This window comes from Zootermopsis nevadensis, unplaced genomic scaffold, assembly GCF_977971745.1.
Source record: "Zootermopsis nevadensis isolate Lab colony 2312 unplaced genomic scaffold, Znev_1.0 Znev_ptg000012l, whole genome shotgun sequence".
Classification (NCBI taxonomy): Eukaryota; Metazoa; Arthropoda; class Insecta; order Blattodea; family Termopsidae; genus Zootermopsis; species Zootermopsis nevadensis.
The window spans coordinates 2,761,412-2,779,382 of NW_028259144.1; the positions used below are offsets into that span (position 1 = coordinate 2,761,412).

Sequence of the window (17,971 nt, forward strand, 5' to 3'; positions counted from 1 at the left end):
GACGAACGTCTCGTGGAAGCGATTAAAAATTCATATTTGTGAGGTCATGAGAAAAGAAAAAATTGCAATAATTTCCGACCTGATCTTAGAGACATTTTTATTTTTTATCCGTTTTAACTAGAACCAAAAAGAGGTCTTTTTCCCTCAAGAGATTTGTTAATTCATAGTGAAATTTTAATAATATCGCATTCAATAACATTGTCATGATAGAATTAATCAGTCTCTTTTCCCGAGGGATGACTGTCTTTTGGGCTGTGTGTCTCGTACAAGTCTGCCGACGTTTCAGAGGTGTTTGCTGCCTGTATCATCAAAGCTATGATGATAATGATGTAATTTCGTTGTCTACCAACATTAAAACCTGCTAAGTTTTTCCCTCAGTAGTTGTCAGTTACAGATTAAAATGAGGAATTGATGGTAAAATGCTCAAACACGTGTAGTCTGTGCTGGTACCCGCATGTGTTGTGCTTCAGTGCATTGACACGCCTGCTCTTAAGCTCGGGACGTCTTGTTATCTTAGCTCGGTTCATTGTATGCCGTATCCACGTGGAATTACATAGGCTGCTGAGTTGAATGTTTCACTCCGGTACGCGACGTATTGTACAAGTACTATTACCCTGCCACCATGAATTAGTAATAGATAGGGCTTTGTATTCCCCATCGAGCAACACTTCTTGCATAGCTTTATACGGGTACCATACAGTCTGCAGCAAAAGGTAAAATACAACTTTAAAATCTATACAGGATTTTTCGTAAGCGGATAGCAGATATCCCTTGTTTAAATGTAAGTAAAGTCCAGTTTTTTAGTCATGACCTCTGACATGGCGCATTCGGGAAAGTATGGCAGGAGTAATACAGAGTGGATTTTTTGGAGCTGCGTTATATATGTCTTTGTAAATCCCTGGTAATGAGAAGAGTGACATACTGCAGCTAAAAATATATTCGTTCTTGATCAAATACAAATACACACGCTATATTTTCTGAGCTGCTGAACGTGTCTTTAAATAATCTATAAGCAGACACTGTTTGAACTGCAGATGCTGTATCGCGAGAAATGATAGATCGCGCTGTGTCGTCTTCAGTACAAAAGAGTATTAGAAGCTGCATCTTTGAAAGGTTCAGTACTAAACTTGATCGAAATCCGTCGGGTGAATCTGGAGACGAAGCACGCTCAGTGTGGCGGGGCAAATGCGCGCATTTCACGCGGCGAGGATAGATTAAGAATGGGGTAGAGGGAAAAATGAATGGAGGGAGGGATTATGAAAGAAAGTAATGATGAATCGATTAAATATGTTTTTCCCTCCATTACTTAGTGGTCGGTGGGTAACCGCATGGTTGTTTTGCTGTCGCAGAAGCTGCGCCTTCATACTAATTAATGTGCCAAGACTGTGTATTTCCGGCGTGTTTGTTATTGGTTCCCACATGCAGCAGATGTACATAAATTTTCTCCCCACGCCAGCACCCTTTCCCCCCCACCCCCTTAAAACGCTTGAAATTTACCGCGTGTTTTGTAATGTGCGAAATTTTGCTGAGAGGGAGGAACTCTGATGTTAGGCTAGTTTCAGTCACAGAAGGCACCAGTATTCCAAAAGCTTATTGAAAGTTCTTTTGTTCAAATAGGAACAGAAACACAAGCTATTTATTATTGATCATTTCTTTTTTTCCAAGTGCGTGATATCTACGCATAGTCAGAGAGTAGTGATTTTCCCCGGATTGAAATGGCGTAGATAGGGTCCATTGACGGTTTTTGTGAATTTGTGTGGTTCATAAAAGAGCGGGGGATGTCTTGAGAAGTTTAGCGACTGTCAGCTTTTCAAAGAAAACACTTGCGCCGTGGAATTAATTTGTACGTTGAAATCCACGTGTGATAAATAATCTGGCCTCGAAACCTGTTTTACCATACGTCGATTGAGTACATGCCATGCCATACCATGAAGACGTATGGTGGAATAGAGATACAGCACCATCCATTCTTAACCTAGACACTGGATAGATGTGAGTGGTCAGATTGGGGCCAAACCCCACAGTCGGTCTGGACACGATGCCGAATAGAAGATTCGCTGCTACAGCCGGGGATCTAACACCGGCCACCCAGTATGAAGCTAGTCACTATATCATCATCGCCTCTGCACCTCCCGTTCTCTGCACGTGTTCTGTATGTAATGACAGACTTCGACTGATGTGGGCCTTTCGTTCGTTTCTTGTTCGGTGTCACTTTATTATAGTGACATTCATCAATAGTCGGACATGTGTCGTTCTCAGATTCAGAACACGTGGTTCGACATCTCATTGGACCGCTGCGAAGTGTACAATGAAGTCTTCTAATTATGTCTCGGGTCTAAAATGTAGTTATTTTGGTGTCACTACGTAAATAGGGTCATTTGAAGTGGCATCCAGTCAGACATTGTCGATGTCACTCCAGACGGTCCTTGTCTTGAGCAAGAATTAAGCCTGAACCTTAGCTACAAAGATTATCGTTTGACTTTATATAATCTTGCAAGACAAGAGGTCGACATTTTACTACAGAACAAAAGCATAATCAACTGATCCGCCTCTCAGAATGCTTAGCTATAAATTTTATTGGATCGTAACTTGAAATTTGTTACCATCTGATTGTTGGTTTAGTGCTGTGAGGAAGCGATGTCTAAACAGACACTGAGAAGCGATGTACTGGTGTTTGAATATAATAGAAATTCCAGTTGTCACAGATGGGTAATATGTGAATATATAAAACAATTTATGTCCTAATGACTACGTGTCTACATATATGTGTGTTTGCTCGTGGCTTGAGATCGATTTTCTACAACGTAAAGCCTTTTGGGTCACTAAAAGCGATAACACATCAGCCACGTCTGTTTGGAATAAGAACCCGCCGTTACGTAGACCGTCTTTGTCTCTATCATCAGGAGACAATAATTCTGATTGGATAGAATTGATCTGGATAGGATCATGTTGCGTAAAGAAAGTTCATTCGCTGTAATCTAGAGAATGGGTTCAGTGTTGCTTTTATGTAGGTTTCATATAAAAAGGCTAAGAAATTTCGTCAGATATTTCAGAGTTTGAAGGTGCTACACACAGAGTAAGTGTTCAGTTTTTGTATTATTTTTTTTTTACTTTTTTTACTTTTTTTTTCTGTTCAGCATGCTCGTAAAGAAAGCCATTTGCTTTCCCCGAGGAACCCAAGCAAAATATTGGGAATGTTGTATCTGTACTGTGATCAAATTGATTTCTTTCCTCGCCAGACCTCCTTACTACATTCGTTATCTGAAATGTTTCTTGTTCGTTCGTGTTCGTACTTCGAATATTCTTACTCCTTGCTTCTGATACTTTTTCTCGTTTCTCCATCTCCTGCCAAAGAAATTTAAGTGAGAGCATGTCAAGCATGATAGAAAGGACTTCTCCCTCCATTTAAGAAGGATTCGAACCCAGCACATCAGCTAATATCAGTATCGTATGACATAAAACTCTGTGTAATGAACACATGGAGAGCCCTCTAAATGCAGTGAACATATTAGTAATTACAAAATGTTAATTTCGGAGTAATGATTGAGGCTCCTGAGGTGATTATTTGTAATATTTATTGTATTTTTCAGCAATATAGACGTATGGGTCATCCAGAATCCTTTGTTGTCGTTAATATCATTCACTGGCCGCTGCTGCTAATCTAGGTTATCTTGTACAAGGATCCTTTTGCTATAGCTTCTCCGAATTACCATGAATCCAATTGTAAAAAAGGCTTAGACAAAATGATGTTACCCGGCGGTGCCGACAACCGTCACACAGGACTGCGAGAAGTGTTGTCTAACCTCTAGGCGTTTTCAGATTTCGTGCACTTGAAATAAAAAGTTATATGAAACTTAACAGAGCATTATAAATAGTATTCTGTACTTATCACCAAATATCATTACGGTGATAAAATTAAGGAGGATGGGATGGGGAAAGCATGTAGTATGTATGGGAGAAAACCTGAAAGAAGAACTAGGCATAGATAGAAGAATAAGGTCTTAAAAATAGTGTGTTCGGATGTGAACTGGATACACCTGGCTTTCGATAGGGTCAGGTTGTAGGCTTTTGTGAGCGTGGAAATAAACCTTGAAATTGCATACAGAGTGGAGATTTTTTTGATGAACTGGGCAATTGGTGGTTTCACATGGACTCTGCTTTATGTTGTTAGATTGTGTTCAGCCTTGTAATATAGTTTTAAAGAGTTTAACTGCTACAATTAGCTTTGTGGATGAATCAAGTGAGAAGAGAGAATATTCAAGCAAAATGTAAACAAATGTAAGAATGTTGACAGTACATCTCACCCTCTCTTGAAGTAACAAGGTGAAAGTCTGTGTCTTATGCACACATTCTGTGGTACACCACCTCACTTCCTCTCGTCAGACATGTCCAAGGAAATTCCAGCAGAAATTCTGTAATGTATTTTCCTTCTTATGATCACAATGACATTGGTTATTGATGCAGCAAGAGTATTTTACATTCATACATATTCAATAGAACAAACACTGAGAAGGTTTTACAGTTTGTTTATGGTTCCAGAAGTTACGAATTCATTGCTAAGACATCTGAGGTCCACACACAATAAAAATGTTGATTGTGAGTTGTGATGCCATGTAACCTTGTACCACACACCACATTCAACAAGTATTTAATTTAAGCTTGTTTTTGATTGTTTATTTAAGGCACATTCCTTTGTGATATTAACCTGCTTTTTTATTTAAGGAATGATGGGCTTGTGGCATCATAATGCCCATGTGTCTGACCACTGTTCGGAGAAGTTTTAAAAAAATCTTCTCTTATGCTGTGGTTTTATTTTGTTGCAGAATGTGGGATCCAGGTGCCGTCACTGGGTGAACTGACGGCACGGTGTGTTGCAGCGCACATACCGTTTGAACTGGTGGAGCATGTGTATCCTCCAGTGCCTGAACAGCTACAGCTTAGAATCGCATTTTGGAGCTTCCCGGACAATGAGGAGGACATCCGTCTATACTCTTGTCTGGCCAATGGTAGTGCAGATGAATTCCAACGGGGAGAACACCTCTTCAAGAATCGGGCCGTCAAGGATCCCCTCCAGATAGGCAAGTGCCTAAAGTTTTGATGTATTTCACCCTTCTTGAAACACATCTTCAGTGTTAATTATAGATAACTTGTAATACAGTAATTCTTAAATCTTGATTTGACTTCTCTTTTTATCTCTTTTTCTCAGTGCAGTTGTACTGATTAAATCTGTATATAAAATTATTCTTTTATTGTGTCTAGCTCATCCTAGCCATTATGTCTGCAGTTATTATTACAAATAATTTTTCAATTTTATATTGTTTATCTTTTCCCTTTGGGGATTCTTATCTGTTAATTGATTAAGATACTGCACATATTAAGATGTCTCTAAATATAATTTTGTGGGCAGGTTTCCATCTTAGCGCAAGTGTGTGGCCACCTCCGAGTGTGGGGCAGGTACGTGGACAGTACAACGTGGCGGTGACATTTGATCGACGGCGTATTACATCCTGCAATTGCACTTGTTCCTCGACTGCTTACTGGTGTTCACATGTTGTCGCAGTCTGTTTGCATAGGATACATCAGGTAGGTAACCCCTGTTTCTTTGAACAGCCTAGAATCAAATAACTCAGCTGTAACTCATTCATAGTTTGAGAATACTACGATCTTTACCTCCGCTCTCCTACATATCTTTATGGCATAGTTTTCAGCGTTTACATTTGGTACCTGCCTTAACCATGCTTTCACCTTACAGCCGTACACATTGTTCTGTCTGTCTATTCTTTAAACTAATGTATCTTGGAATCTGTCTGTTGTATAATATGTAATGTTCGTAGTGGTATAATGTTGATTTGCGACAATGTGATTGTCAACAGCCAACTCAGGTTTGCCTGCGAGCACCAGTGAGTGAGTCGCTGTCAAGACTTCATCGTGAGCAGTTGCAGAAATTTGCTCAGTATCTGATCAGTGAGCTGCCACAGCAGATTCTACCCACTGCTCAACGTTTACTGGACGAGCTGCTCTCTTCACAGCCCTCTGCCATCAACACTGTGAGTAACATTATTGAATCCTGCCACGTCTTGTATGCACACCAAACTTTCTGTCCTGTGCAGACCAGTGACTATTTCTGTAGGACTCAAATTTTCTGGAGTATAACGGTGTCTACAGATGACCCACATAAATTAGAAATATCAGTTTTGATGTAATTAATCTTTAAAAGTTTTTCCTTGTGTTTCATGATTTTTTTTATGTTTATTTCAGGTTTGTGGTGCTCCTGATCCCACAGCTGGAGCCTCTGCCAATGATCAGACATCATGGTATTTAGATGAAAAGACACTCCATGACAACATCAAGAAGATTCTCATAAAATTCTGTGTACCAGCTCCCATTGTGTTCAGGTCTGTTAACAATATGTTAATGTCAGTCAACACAAGTACAGGGTTTCGTTTTATTGTAGTGGCATGTTTCAGTTGTATTCTGTCATCACCTGGCACTGTACGTAATATGATATAGTGCTTCCATTTATTTTAATTATTATACGTGTGTCTTGTGTTACATCATTTTTTGTCATTCAATAATTTATAGACATTTGTTTTTGTGTACTAATCATTATCACCCTCAGTTCTGTTCTTGTACTTTTCTGTAATTATGTATTATTCATGCTTCTATAATATATTGTATGTCTTTAAATTTTCTCTTCACTTTAACTCGTTAGTATTGTAAATGATTTAGGGCTGATATTTTGAATCAAGAACACAATATTAAATTTTTTTTGTAGATTCAGATCCTTTACAACTGTGGGTGTATATCCGTTTTCCCTTATATGTGTTGTGTTTTGTAAGAATGATAAATCTTTATTTTAAATTAATGAATATACATTCTCCACTTTATGTATTGTTTATGAAATATGTTTTCTCTTTCAGTGATGTGAACTATTTGAGTGCAGCAGCACCTCCAGCAGCTGCTGAATGGAGCAATCTGCTGCGACCACTTCGCGGCAGGGAGCCAGAAGGCATGTGGAATCTGTTATCAATTGTTCGTGAGATGTTCAAGAGGAATGATCGCAATGCCATACCCCTTCTAGAGATAATTACTGAGGAGTGCATGGCATGTGAACAGGTGTGTTAAGCAACTGAGAATCTAAACCTGTGCTCTGTCATCACGTGTTGCTCCTCCTGTCCGTTCTTCCCAGTTTTTAATCTCTTTTCTTCTTTTATGTACAAAGTCAAGGTCATATTTGCATCTTCAGATGAGAGATTCTTTGAAGATGGGAAGAACCAACTCTCGAAAGTCATATAAATCAAATGTACCTCAAGCAGCGGACGTGTGACATAATTGTGATGTAATGAATCAGCCTTTGCCACTGGTATGTAAAGAGTATGAGAATACACGTTTGTTGTACTGTTTCAGATTCTGGTTTGGTGGTTCAATACGAAGGTGGCTCTGCATAACGGGAGCTCTGGACATGGCGGGGGGAAGCATAGCAATGTGAACAGCAATAGTCATACATCACAACATGCATGCTCTTCTCTGTGTGATGAGATTGTGGTATTGTGGCGGTTAGCAGCTCTGAACCCTGGTATTTCTCCTGAAGAGAGGGAACTTCTTCATGGTCAATTTAGGGATTGGCACATCAAAATTGTTGAGAAGGTGAGCTAATAGCACATTCAATATTTGCAGTACCATTTCTGACAATATGCGTAGTTGTATCTTCAGAATATCACAATTATTGCTTAATCTTTTCGTTCTATTTTGTCTCCCTCTTTTCCCCCTCCACCTCCTCCTCCTCCATTTATCTTTTCCTTCTACTCAGTGTTTAGCACTCCATCTTAACATATAAGTCGTCAAGATTTTATCCAGATACAAAGCACTTAACCATGACATTCGCATTGTATTTGTGTAAGAAACATTTTTAAATTATTCTCCCATCCACACCAATATTGCTTTGTATTCAAGATTTCTCTGGTTCAAATAAACCATAAGTAAATAAATACACATAGGTCTAACAAGTGGTTTCCTTTTGGGCTTTCTGACTAAAATATTGTTTGTTTTTGTCATCTCTTTGATATCTGTCTTTTTAATAATATTGCAGTTGGTTATCAGAGTTGTGATTAATGAGTCAGGGAGACTTGACAGAATTAGCACTGTAATGAAGTTTGTAAATTCAGCATAAAAGAATTTGTGTACACTGTTTGCTGTAATATTAATTGTTTTTGAACAAGCATATATTAACTATTTATGCCACGGTACGCTTTCGTAATCTTCAAAGTTATGAACACATTGGTGTTCATCATTCTCACTCCACATTGGTTTGAATAGGTGACCAAGAGTCGTGGGGGTGGAGTGTCGAACAGCCAGTCATTAACAAGTAGCAGTGCTGGAGGAAATGGCTGTGGTACCAACATAAAAAACGTGAACATTTTTCGTAATGATGTGGAAGTGTTCACGGGATTCAAGCCAGCAATTGAGGCATGCTACATGGATTGGGATGATTACCCCCTCCCTGGCATAACATACACCAGTGGGGTTAATCGTCTCTACCATTGTCCCTTCACTTGTTTCCGCCATGCTGGGGATTCAACTCGTTCAGAGAATCTTGTTGTGAATCAGGTAAGACAAGACTGTCGTTGCATAAAATAAGAAAACTGGTGAATATTTTAATGATTCTTGATTGCTTCATACTAGTGAAATAACTCAGAATTATATAAACATATAATTGATTACTTGCACCATCCATTTCATCTTGTATGCATGTTTGAGAGCTCATGAGCATTACCAACAGTTTCAGCTTAATACCGTAGTGTATTTATTGTATCTGCTTTTTGTCTCGCAGGTAATCTCGTCACAGGCCGTTCTGTATTGTGAGCATCCATCGACGACCCATCATCATACACATCATCATCATCATTATCATCATTATCACAACCCACACTTACATAGTATAAGTCACATCCATAGCAGTCATCATGCAGGTGGGATGAGCAAACGTCCTGCCCGGATCAGCGAACTTGTTGAGTTTTCATATACCCACCATGACTTATCGCTCTCTCCCATCACATTGAGCGGAGTGCCTGATCTCAGTAGCAACAGGGACCGGGATGGAAATCGGTCCAGTGTCAGTAGTGAAGGTTTCTGTGAAAATGATGCAGATACTGATATCTTGAATGAGAGTGGTGTTCTGATGGGACCAACACTGCAGGTCAGTAGTGGCGACACTGATTCGCAGGAAGGGGGTGGCAGTGACTCTGCCAGTAGTAGTGGGGCAAGCACCAGCATTGGTAGGATTATGGAGGATCCATGTAAGAAACCACGGGCTGGTTCTGGCTCTGTTTCTGTGAGAAACTCTCTTCTGAAATCCATGGCCAGTACAGAAAGTCAGAGTGAAGATAGTGACAGCAACTACAGAAGAAAAATCGGTGGTAATAAAATGTGCATGAACTTCAATACTATTCCCCCAGGAGGTGTTCCATCTGTTTTGGATGATATTGGTTGTTTCTGTGATCCCTCTCCCGACACTTCAAGATCATTCCTCAATGCACGCACTTCAAAAAGTGCTTCTACTAATTTTCGCATGTCTACACCACAGTCATCAACTTCAGTGTCCCAAAGAAAGCTACAGCTGCAATCCCCAAGCTTGTCATCACCATCAGTGTCTCAACCAGAAGTACTGGATGCAGATTCAGATGTTTCTGGTAAGTGATGTATGCATTTCTCTATTTCTGAGTTTTTGTTTCTTGATATGTTTTGTGGGGTTGTTGTGAATGCTTCCTGTGTCTTGCATATTCTGTATTTGTACTGTTCACCAAGGAGTGTTATCAATTGTATAGACTTTTTTTGGCCTTATTTAAAGATTTGTTTGTTTCAGGAGGTGGAGGGACCCCTCCAGAAGATTCAGAAGCCTCCCGTCGACCGTCCAAAGATGAATCTTTATCATCCTCAAACTCTGATTCACAACAGTCAGGAGATGAGTACAACGTGTACTACTATGACCCTAAAGCTCTTCTCTCACACAGTAACAGTGGAGGTGTGAGTAATGTAGGAGGCAATTGTTGTGCAGTTGGCAACACTGGTGGAAATAATGGCGGCACAGAGAGAAAGTTTTTATCGAAACGAGAAGAGCAGAACCCTCTCTCACCATCTACTGTATTTGCTAACCTGAGAAAGACGGAGGACGTCTGGGACGTCTTGTTTGCTAGAGCTGAAGGCCTTCACGCACATGGTCATGGCAAGGAGGCCTGTACGCTGGGAGTCAGGCTAGCAAAGGAACTGTTGGCCAGTCCTCCAGATCTCATGGTTGAGCTGCCACCACTTCCTTCCAAGGGCAAGAGGAAGAAGGTATGTGAAAGACTGGGATTATACTTAACATAGGGAATGGGAACTCCTATTGTGTGACTTCAACATTAGTCAGTGGAAGTAAAAGAAATTTATTTTTGTTGTGCAGCTATTGTACTTATTTATTATTTCTCCAAGCCTCAAATATAACTTTAAATCAACCAGGTTTTTGACGAACCAGGTTGTTCTGTCCAACTTATGCTGGTTAAATGGATGTTTGCTCTATCTGTGTCTGGTCAGAGATTAAAACCACAGCCTTTTGAATAAGGAGTGTTTGGTACTTCTTATGCAAGAGCTTAAATGAATATAAAGTAATTTAGGTGAACTTCTTGTTTTGATTTTAATTTTTTTTTATGGAACCCAATTTTACGTACTTCTGATTGTCATATTTTCTTATTTTGTATCTTGATAACATTTCAGCAGTACTCTTTATTGTATGTAACTATTTGCTTATTTCAAACAGTTTATAGCATTGTTTGTTGTGTTACAGCAAATGAATCCAGCATCACGCCAGCTGAGCTGCTTGGCATCTGCTACTCTTGCCAAGTGTGCATTTCTTTGTACAGTATTGGCTGAGAACCTGGAACACTTTCATCTTGCATTTTGTGTTGGAATGTTTGGCCTTGAGATGGCTCGTCCCCCTGCCAGTACCAAACCACTTGAGGTAACAGTCTGGATACTGTATGTCATATTTTATGATTAATGAATTGGGAAGGACATTGTAGTAGGCAGCGGTTTAAACTTTGCAGTATATTTATTGTAGTGTTTTCTGGACAGTCGAATTTGACAAAGTTTTTCCAATCTCTTAACTGACTGTTTTGTTTTAGTTGTGTCTTGTGCAGTGGAATATCATTATTCCTTGATTTATGTTTTTATCTTGTGTAAGGTTAACATTTCATTTATCTCCAGTTGGTAGTTCAGAGTTATGTTCTCTCCAGTTAAACATTTTTTTTTCACATTGGTTTCCAGAAAAAATGTCCTATGTTTCTCATAGCATTGCTCTGTAATTTTTATTTTATAGGTGAAATTGGCAAATCAGGAGTCTGAACTTGTGAACTTGCTAAAGCGCATTCCCCTTGGGAATTGGGAAATGAAGATGATCCGAGAACGGGCCGAACAGTTGAAGGACGGGACATTGCGCTCAAGGGGTGAAGCTCTGCTCCCTATTATGCTTGCCAGCTTTATCTTTGATGTTCTTGTGATACCAGGTAAAGGACAGTACTTCATAAATTATTATATTTATGTGAATTTAATCTCTGCTAGGCTGTATAGTTATTTTGTATCTCAGTGTCATATATTGTTTCTGTTATGTATGTCTAAGCAGTCTTTAAACAGATTAAGGTGGCACTGAAACTGTTATATTATTTTCCTTGTATACATCAATCAGTCATACTGAAAAATGTTAACAGTCATCGTCTGGGTTTTGACACTAGTGCTATTCCCATGTTATTTGGCATCGTGTAACATTTGCAGTTTAAGTATCATTGTTCAATAACCTATGTGTTGATCTAAAGACAGAATGTTCTTGCCATGAGTGACCTCACTATTACATATTGTTTCCAGCAACAGTTGGTCGTGAGCCAAAATGTCAGCTCCTGAATCTAGCATTAAGGTTACCAACTGATGAAGCCCTAGGATTTGAGGCTGCAGTAGCAGCATTAGGATTGAAAGCTAATGTCTCTGAGGCTGATCATCCATTACTATGTGAAGGAACTAGAAGACAGAGGTTGGTAGACTTAGACATTGACATAAAATTCTTGACCTTGTTGAATGAATGTTGTCGCATGTCTGCTGCCGGTAACAGCACCATATGTCCTCATGTACTAAAACCAAAATAAAACATATCTTAGGGTTAAATATTTGAAATTAGTATTTCTTTTGCTGTATTGTAGTGCAAGATATTTGTCTTTTCCTTAGGGGAGATCTAGCAATTGCATTGCTGGTGCACTATAAGGATGACCCTGGCAAGGTGGCTCGTATTATGGAGAAACTACTTGACAGGGAGGTGCATCAGCTCCTCAAAACACCAATTGTCAGTTCCATGTATTCCAGCAACCCTTCCACCAAGAGCCAGGTAACTTCATTTTAATCATATATGCATCGTGTCCATGAAAGGTAGTGTCATCTACTGTAATGCATATTCTAGGTCCCAAAACAAGAAAATAATCCATTTGTACATTATTTTGACGTTTTCGTGGTACGAAAGATATTGATTGTGGTCATCTGGGTTGTGATGCTGCGTAGTCTTGTAGGTGGTAACCAACATATTTGACTTGCGTCCTGTGTAGTACCTACATGACTACACAGTATCATAACTCAAAAGAACATAATCTGCATTGTGTTTGCTGCTCCTGAAGAGTAAAATTAATCATGAATATTTAATTTTTAAATAGATAATTTGGCTTAAAATATTCCACTCTGATGCAGAGCAGCGATGTGAACTAAGGCAATAATGAAACTAGTTTATCCATCTTAGCACATCTTGACACTGCTGTAAACAGTTTCTCCTGTATTCAAGCAGCTTTTCAGAAAGATACGTAGAAGCATGGAATTATATTTAAGAAGATAAGCGTTAAAAGAAGCATTTCTGGGCTCATGTTTATATGCCTCTCACCATATTTACTCTCCAGTTTGCATCGCATGTTATGGATGGTCTTATAATTACATGATAGTCGATTGGTTAATGGAGTGTTAAATTTACATAGTGCAATGGTCTTCTTTGCAGCTGTCCAGTTGTCGAAGGAAGGAAGAAGTCTCTAGCAGTGAGGCTGTGTCTTCTCCCATGGTCAGTGCTATGGGATCTTCATCCGATCCAGTCATGGCCGAGAACACTGCCATGTGTAAGTAGTGTTTCTAGAAATCAATCTGATCTAATAGTGAACTGTTATAATAAGCTTTGTATAGACCGTATGTTAATATCAGTTACAACGGTAACTCAAAAAATTAGATATTCTAAGTTGGCATGTGACTTAGCATAAGAAGACACTGCTCAAGACAGTTCTGATGGGACATGGTTCCTGGAAAATGGATTGTCCATAAAAATCCAAAGTGATGTTATTATTGGTCTTTGTATTTAACTGCTATAGACTTTTTTCTGTAAAAAAAGGTTTAATGAGGAAGTGAGTTTAGTTTGTTTCTCCGTGTCTGTAAGTTAAACATTTGTTGTTTAGCAGTGGGTCCAAGTAGCCGTCCACATAGCTCAACCAGTGCTGAGGTGGAACAGGGTTTGGCCACCCTGTCCCTCAGTAGTCCAACAGCTGCAGCCACCGCAGGGCCCCCTAACACTGTGCAACAAGTGACGTCCACACGCACCAAAGAGGCAACTAGGTATTTTTTTTTTATTTCTAACTAATAAGTCAAGCAATTAATAGTAGTTGAACCCTAAATTTCAATAACACTAATACTAAAGCCTGCCATTAGACAAATCCTTTAGTCATGTGAGGTTTCTGTGACTTTGCTCTCGTCAGCAGGAGCACAGGGAATTCAGAAGTTTGTAGTTTCTCAATTTCTTGTAAGGTATTAGTGACTACTTGATAAAATGTTGATGACTTAGTCTTCATGATTACATTTCTTCATATTCCTCAGCATTGTAGTAAGTTCTTTTTGCAAAGAGGGTGTTTCACAAAATGTTCCTCTCTCAAAATATTGCCAGACATATTGTAACATGTGCAGTGCAAATTTGAACAAAATCTACTAGACATTATTATTGGTTTTCTGGGTTGTAATGTCATGTGAAGATGGAGGCAGTATGTTCGTCCAGAATTTTGATATATGTTGATATCTACCTGCAAGTCTAAACAATGTTACAACCCAGAAGTCCAACATTGACATCTTTATGAACATGAGAACATAACATAAAAATCTCAAAATGTGCAAGGTGAATTACATGAGTATCACAGTATATCTTATTAGAAAAACATATTTTGGAATTGTAATTTCTCTACAGATTCAAAGGTAAACGAGTGTACCCATCAATACCAAACCAACCATCAGAAGCAGGCGCACACTTCATGTTTGAGCTAGCAAAAACTGTGCTGACAAAGGCTGGGGGAAATAGCAGCACATCACTGTTCACTCAGGCATCAACATCACAGAATCACCACGGTCCTCACCGTGCACTCCACATCTGTGCCTTCCAGATCGGACTTTATGCTCTCGGTCTCCACAATTGTGTCAGTCCAAACTGGCTCAGTCGCACGTACTCATCACATGTGTCCTGGATCACAGGTTCAGTATCATTTCAGTAGTAGAGTGTGGACTGATTGATTGATTGATTCTAAATTACACTATGTCAGCTACAAGAGAGAAAGTAAAACTAATTGTTGTTTTAGTGACTTCTGTGTTTGAATAAGATCATTGTGGTTATGCTGTCACAGGTCAGGCAATGGAGATTGGAGCTCCAGCTATCTCCTTCCTGATTGAGACCTGGGAAGGACATTTGACTCCACCTGAAGCAGTGAGCATAGCAGACAGGGCTTCCCGATGCTGTGACCTTAATATTGTTCGAGCTGCAGCAGAACTGGCACTGTCCTGCTTACCCCATTCTCATGCCCTCAATCCAAATGAAATCCAGAGGGCTATCTTGCAGGTAATGTTTTTGTGCTTGTATGTGGTTTGTCTATGAACAGGATGCTGCAGAGATTACTTGGACCCAAGGGAGAGGAAGTAACAGGAGGATGGAGAAAACTGCATAATTAGAAACTACAGTGAAACCTCTATCCATCGTTCCCGGAACTATCGTTTTCCCGGATGCATCGTCCGTTTTGTTCGGTCCCGAATACATCCCATATAAAATAATGTTACATTTTCCCGCTTCTATCGTTCCTCGAACTATCGTTTTATCGCATCGATCGTTCAAAAATCTTTGTCCCGGCCCACAATTTTCCCGCAATGATCGTTTCTGAGAAATTAAAATGCTGGGTTTTGAGATAAATTATTACCGAAAGACGCATAATGTTTTTGGAATACGCAGTAGCGGTAACCTGTTATATCGCCCAACCAGCACATTCTTTTGGAATGAGGGTCAGCGGTTAGTTGGAGTGAATGGCGGTGCCCATTGTCAGAAATTTTACGATTTTAATTAGGGTGCACTCATATTTCGTTCCAGCGATGCCAGATGGCATGTGCAGTGTGAATTTCTTCACAAATGCTTTTATTATAAGTACAAAGGAAAGGCCGGCGACACTTTTCATTCTTCTGGTTCATCTCGTTTCCAGCGGTTCAGGGTTTTCTACAGCTACGTTTCGTTGAGTTCGGCAGTAATAGTATTTCCATTCTTCCTGTTATTGTCCGCAAAGGGGGTTGGAGTGGTGAGGAAGAAGAAGACGACGAATGCGAGCCCGAAGCTTTGCCGAAGCGCACGCTGCATTGGCGAAAGTGAAGTCGTTCTTTTATGCGCTTAATATTAGTGAACGTGACGAGGAAAACATTTTGAACGTGGAAAGTGCTCTGTTTGGTCTAAAACGTAAAGTTTCGACAAACCAGTTGTCCATTAAAGAATTTTTTGGTAAAAAGAAGTAACTTTGAAAGAGAAACATTGTTTTTTTAAAATTTTTAATGCTTTCCCGCATCTATCGTTTTCCCGCATTCATCGTTTTTATTTCCCACCCCCGCCGAAAACGATGCATCGAGGTTTCACTGTATTATAATTTGTACTTTTCACCATGTGCTGTTAGGATGATAAAATCAAGGAGGATGAGGAGGACAAAGGCATATAGTGAGCATGGAAGAAGTAAGAAATGCAAACAAAATTTAATTAGGAAACATGAAGGTAAGAGACTGTTTTGAGGACATAAACATGGGTGGGAAAATAATATTAAAGTGGCTCTTTAAAGATAAGGTGTGAAGGTATGGACTGGATTTATCTGTCTCAGGATAGTATTCAGTGAACATGGTTATGAAGTGTAAGGTTCCATAAAAGGCAGGATATTTTTTGAAAGGAATATATTAAAATGGATATTAGACAAAGAAATTATGAAGTTGTGAACAGAATTCAGCTGACTTTGGATATGATTCAGGGACAGTTACTGAGATAAAACATCTTTTTTGTCCTAGTTCTTCTTCTGGCATAATTTACATATCTTCTTTTTGCTGGTTGCAGTGCAAGGAGCAGAGTGACCTTATGCTGGAACATTCCTGCCTCACTGTGGAGAATGCCGCAAAGGGAGGAGGTGTTTATCCAGAAGTGTTGTTTCAAGTGGCCAAGTACTGGTATGAGCTGTACATGAGGGTAAGTTGTCACTGTTATGAAACCACATCGTTTATTTTATAGTTTGCATAAAATGGGAATGATCCTTATTACCAATAAACATTAATGGTGGGAAGGCCATTTCTTGCTGCTTTGGCTCTGTTTTAGAAAGGAGAGTAGTAAAATAAAATATCACATCTGGTAATATTGAAACAAAGATATAAAAACAATAAAGGCAGCATATATGAAATTCATGATGTCCTCAGCAAGATACTGTTCATTAGACTGTGGAAGGAATGAAGGCATTTTAGAAGAACTCCACATGGACACAATCAAAAAGAAATTAGCACAGGGTTATAAACAAAACTGTCAGGATCATGCTAGTTGTTTCATTTTGAGTGTGGTGTGTTGTTTTGTTGTGTCTCATTGTTTTGTTGTGTCTTATTGTAGCACCACTACCACCAGATATAAACCCATTTGCAGTTAATAATAAATAATAAAAAAGCATCCACAGTTGTTAAAGAGACTACTAGACAGTTACAATGTTGAGGCTGAAACAGGTCATTTATTGGTCTAAGTTTGTGGCAGGAAGAAGATTCTTTCTTTCAGCATTTCCTGCTTCTGGTTCATGTGTATTGATTTATTTTTTGTTTAAGCATACACCTGGAGGTGGAGATCAGCCTACAGAAAATGAGATGCCCCATGAATCCTTAAGTCTAGACACAAACAGTGGGGCTCTTGTTACAATGGTGGAACCCACTCCACCATCTATAGAAATGTCTCAGCAGTTGCCCACAGGCTTGGTTTCTCCCAGCACAGGTGTTCTACAAGGAAACCTTGCAGGCACGCCGGGCGCCCAGTCTGTGGTTGTGACGACAACTCCGCCACCCCCATACCCGCAACATCCTTCGGTCACGACGTTGGCACCACTTGGTGTTGGTATGAGTGTTCCATACACAGTCAGTCCATACAGCTTTGCAGTTCAAGGTCTACATCCTCATCCTCACCCTCATCACCATCCACACTTTGGGAGTCCACTAAATCATCATCCCCACACAGTGACACTCCCTCCCCCACCTCATCTGCAGATGTATCTTTCCCCACCTGCATTCCAATATCCACCTCATGCTGCCAATCAACAGGCAGCTTATGCTAACCTTCCTCCCAATGCAGGAGGTCCAGGCTTGCCACCCAATCTACAGTATTATGGTACTGCTGTAACACTTGCTCCAACCACTTCAACTGCTGTTGGGATGAGAGCTGCAGCCGTAGTGGCAAATACAAATGGAGCTGCACCTCCACACCACCATGTATATCCAATTACAGCCGCCACAATCCAGCAAGGAGGAACTTTACAGGTTAGACTGTATATTGGGCTGTGCAATTGGTGGATGCTGGAACATGAATACTATTTAGTGTAGAGGTGATTGGATAATTTTTGGCCCTGAGAGGGAT

General features: G+C 39.8%; 1 protein-coding gene across 4 annotated transcripts in view; it reads left to right on the plus strand.

Annotated features, from left to right (window-relative positions):
- The window catches only part of Dora (zinc finger SWIM domain-containing dorado), a 40,232-nt gene that overhangs the window by 18,380 nt on the left and 3,881 nt on the right, over positions 1-17,971 (plus strand). For 2 of the 4 annotated variants that reach the window (XM_022082332.2, XM_022082333.2), the window contains 19 exons: positions 4,824-5,078; positions 5,408-5,583; positions 5,874-6,047; positions 6,259-6,395; positions 6,921-7,116; positions 7,408-7,647; positions 8,317-8,607; positions 8,831-9,689; positions 9,863-10,332; positions 10,820-10,993; positions 11,351-11,537; positions 11,893-12,055; positions 12,247-12,403; positions 13,055-13,169; positions 13,500-13,656; positions 14,276-14,556; positions 14,706-14,917; positions 16,430-16,558; positions 17,173-17,874. In XM_022082332.2, coding sequence (XP_021938024.2) covers positions 4,824-5,078; positions 5,408-5,583; positions 5,874-6,047; positions 6,259-6,395; positions 6,921-7,116; positions 7,408-7,647; positions 8,317-8,607; positions 8,831-9,689; positions 9,863-10,332; positions 10,820-10,993; positions 11,351-11,537; positions 11,893-12,055; positions 12,247-12,403; positions 13,055-13,169; positions 13,500-13,656; positions 14,276-14,556; positions 14,706-14,917; positions 16,430-16,558; positions 17,173-17,874 — 5,075 coding nt within the window. The remainder of the gene's footprint in view (positions 1-4,823; positions 5,079-5,407; positions 5,584-5,873; positions 6,048-6,258; positions 6,396-6,920; positions 7,117-7,407; positions 7,648-8,316; positions 8,608-8,830; positions 9,690-9,862; positions 10,333-10,819; positions 10,994-11,350; positions 11,538-11,892; positions 12,056-12,246; positions 12,404-13,054; positions 13,170-13,499; positions 13,657-14,275; positions 14,557-14,705; positions 14,918-16,429; positions 16,559-17,172; positions 17,875-17,971) is intronic. The other 2 variants (XM_022082334.2, XM_022082335.2) reach the window with 2 other exon arrangements.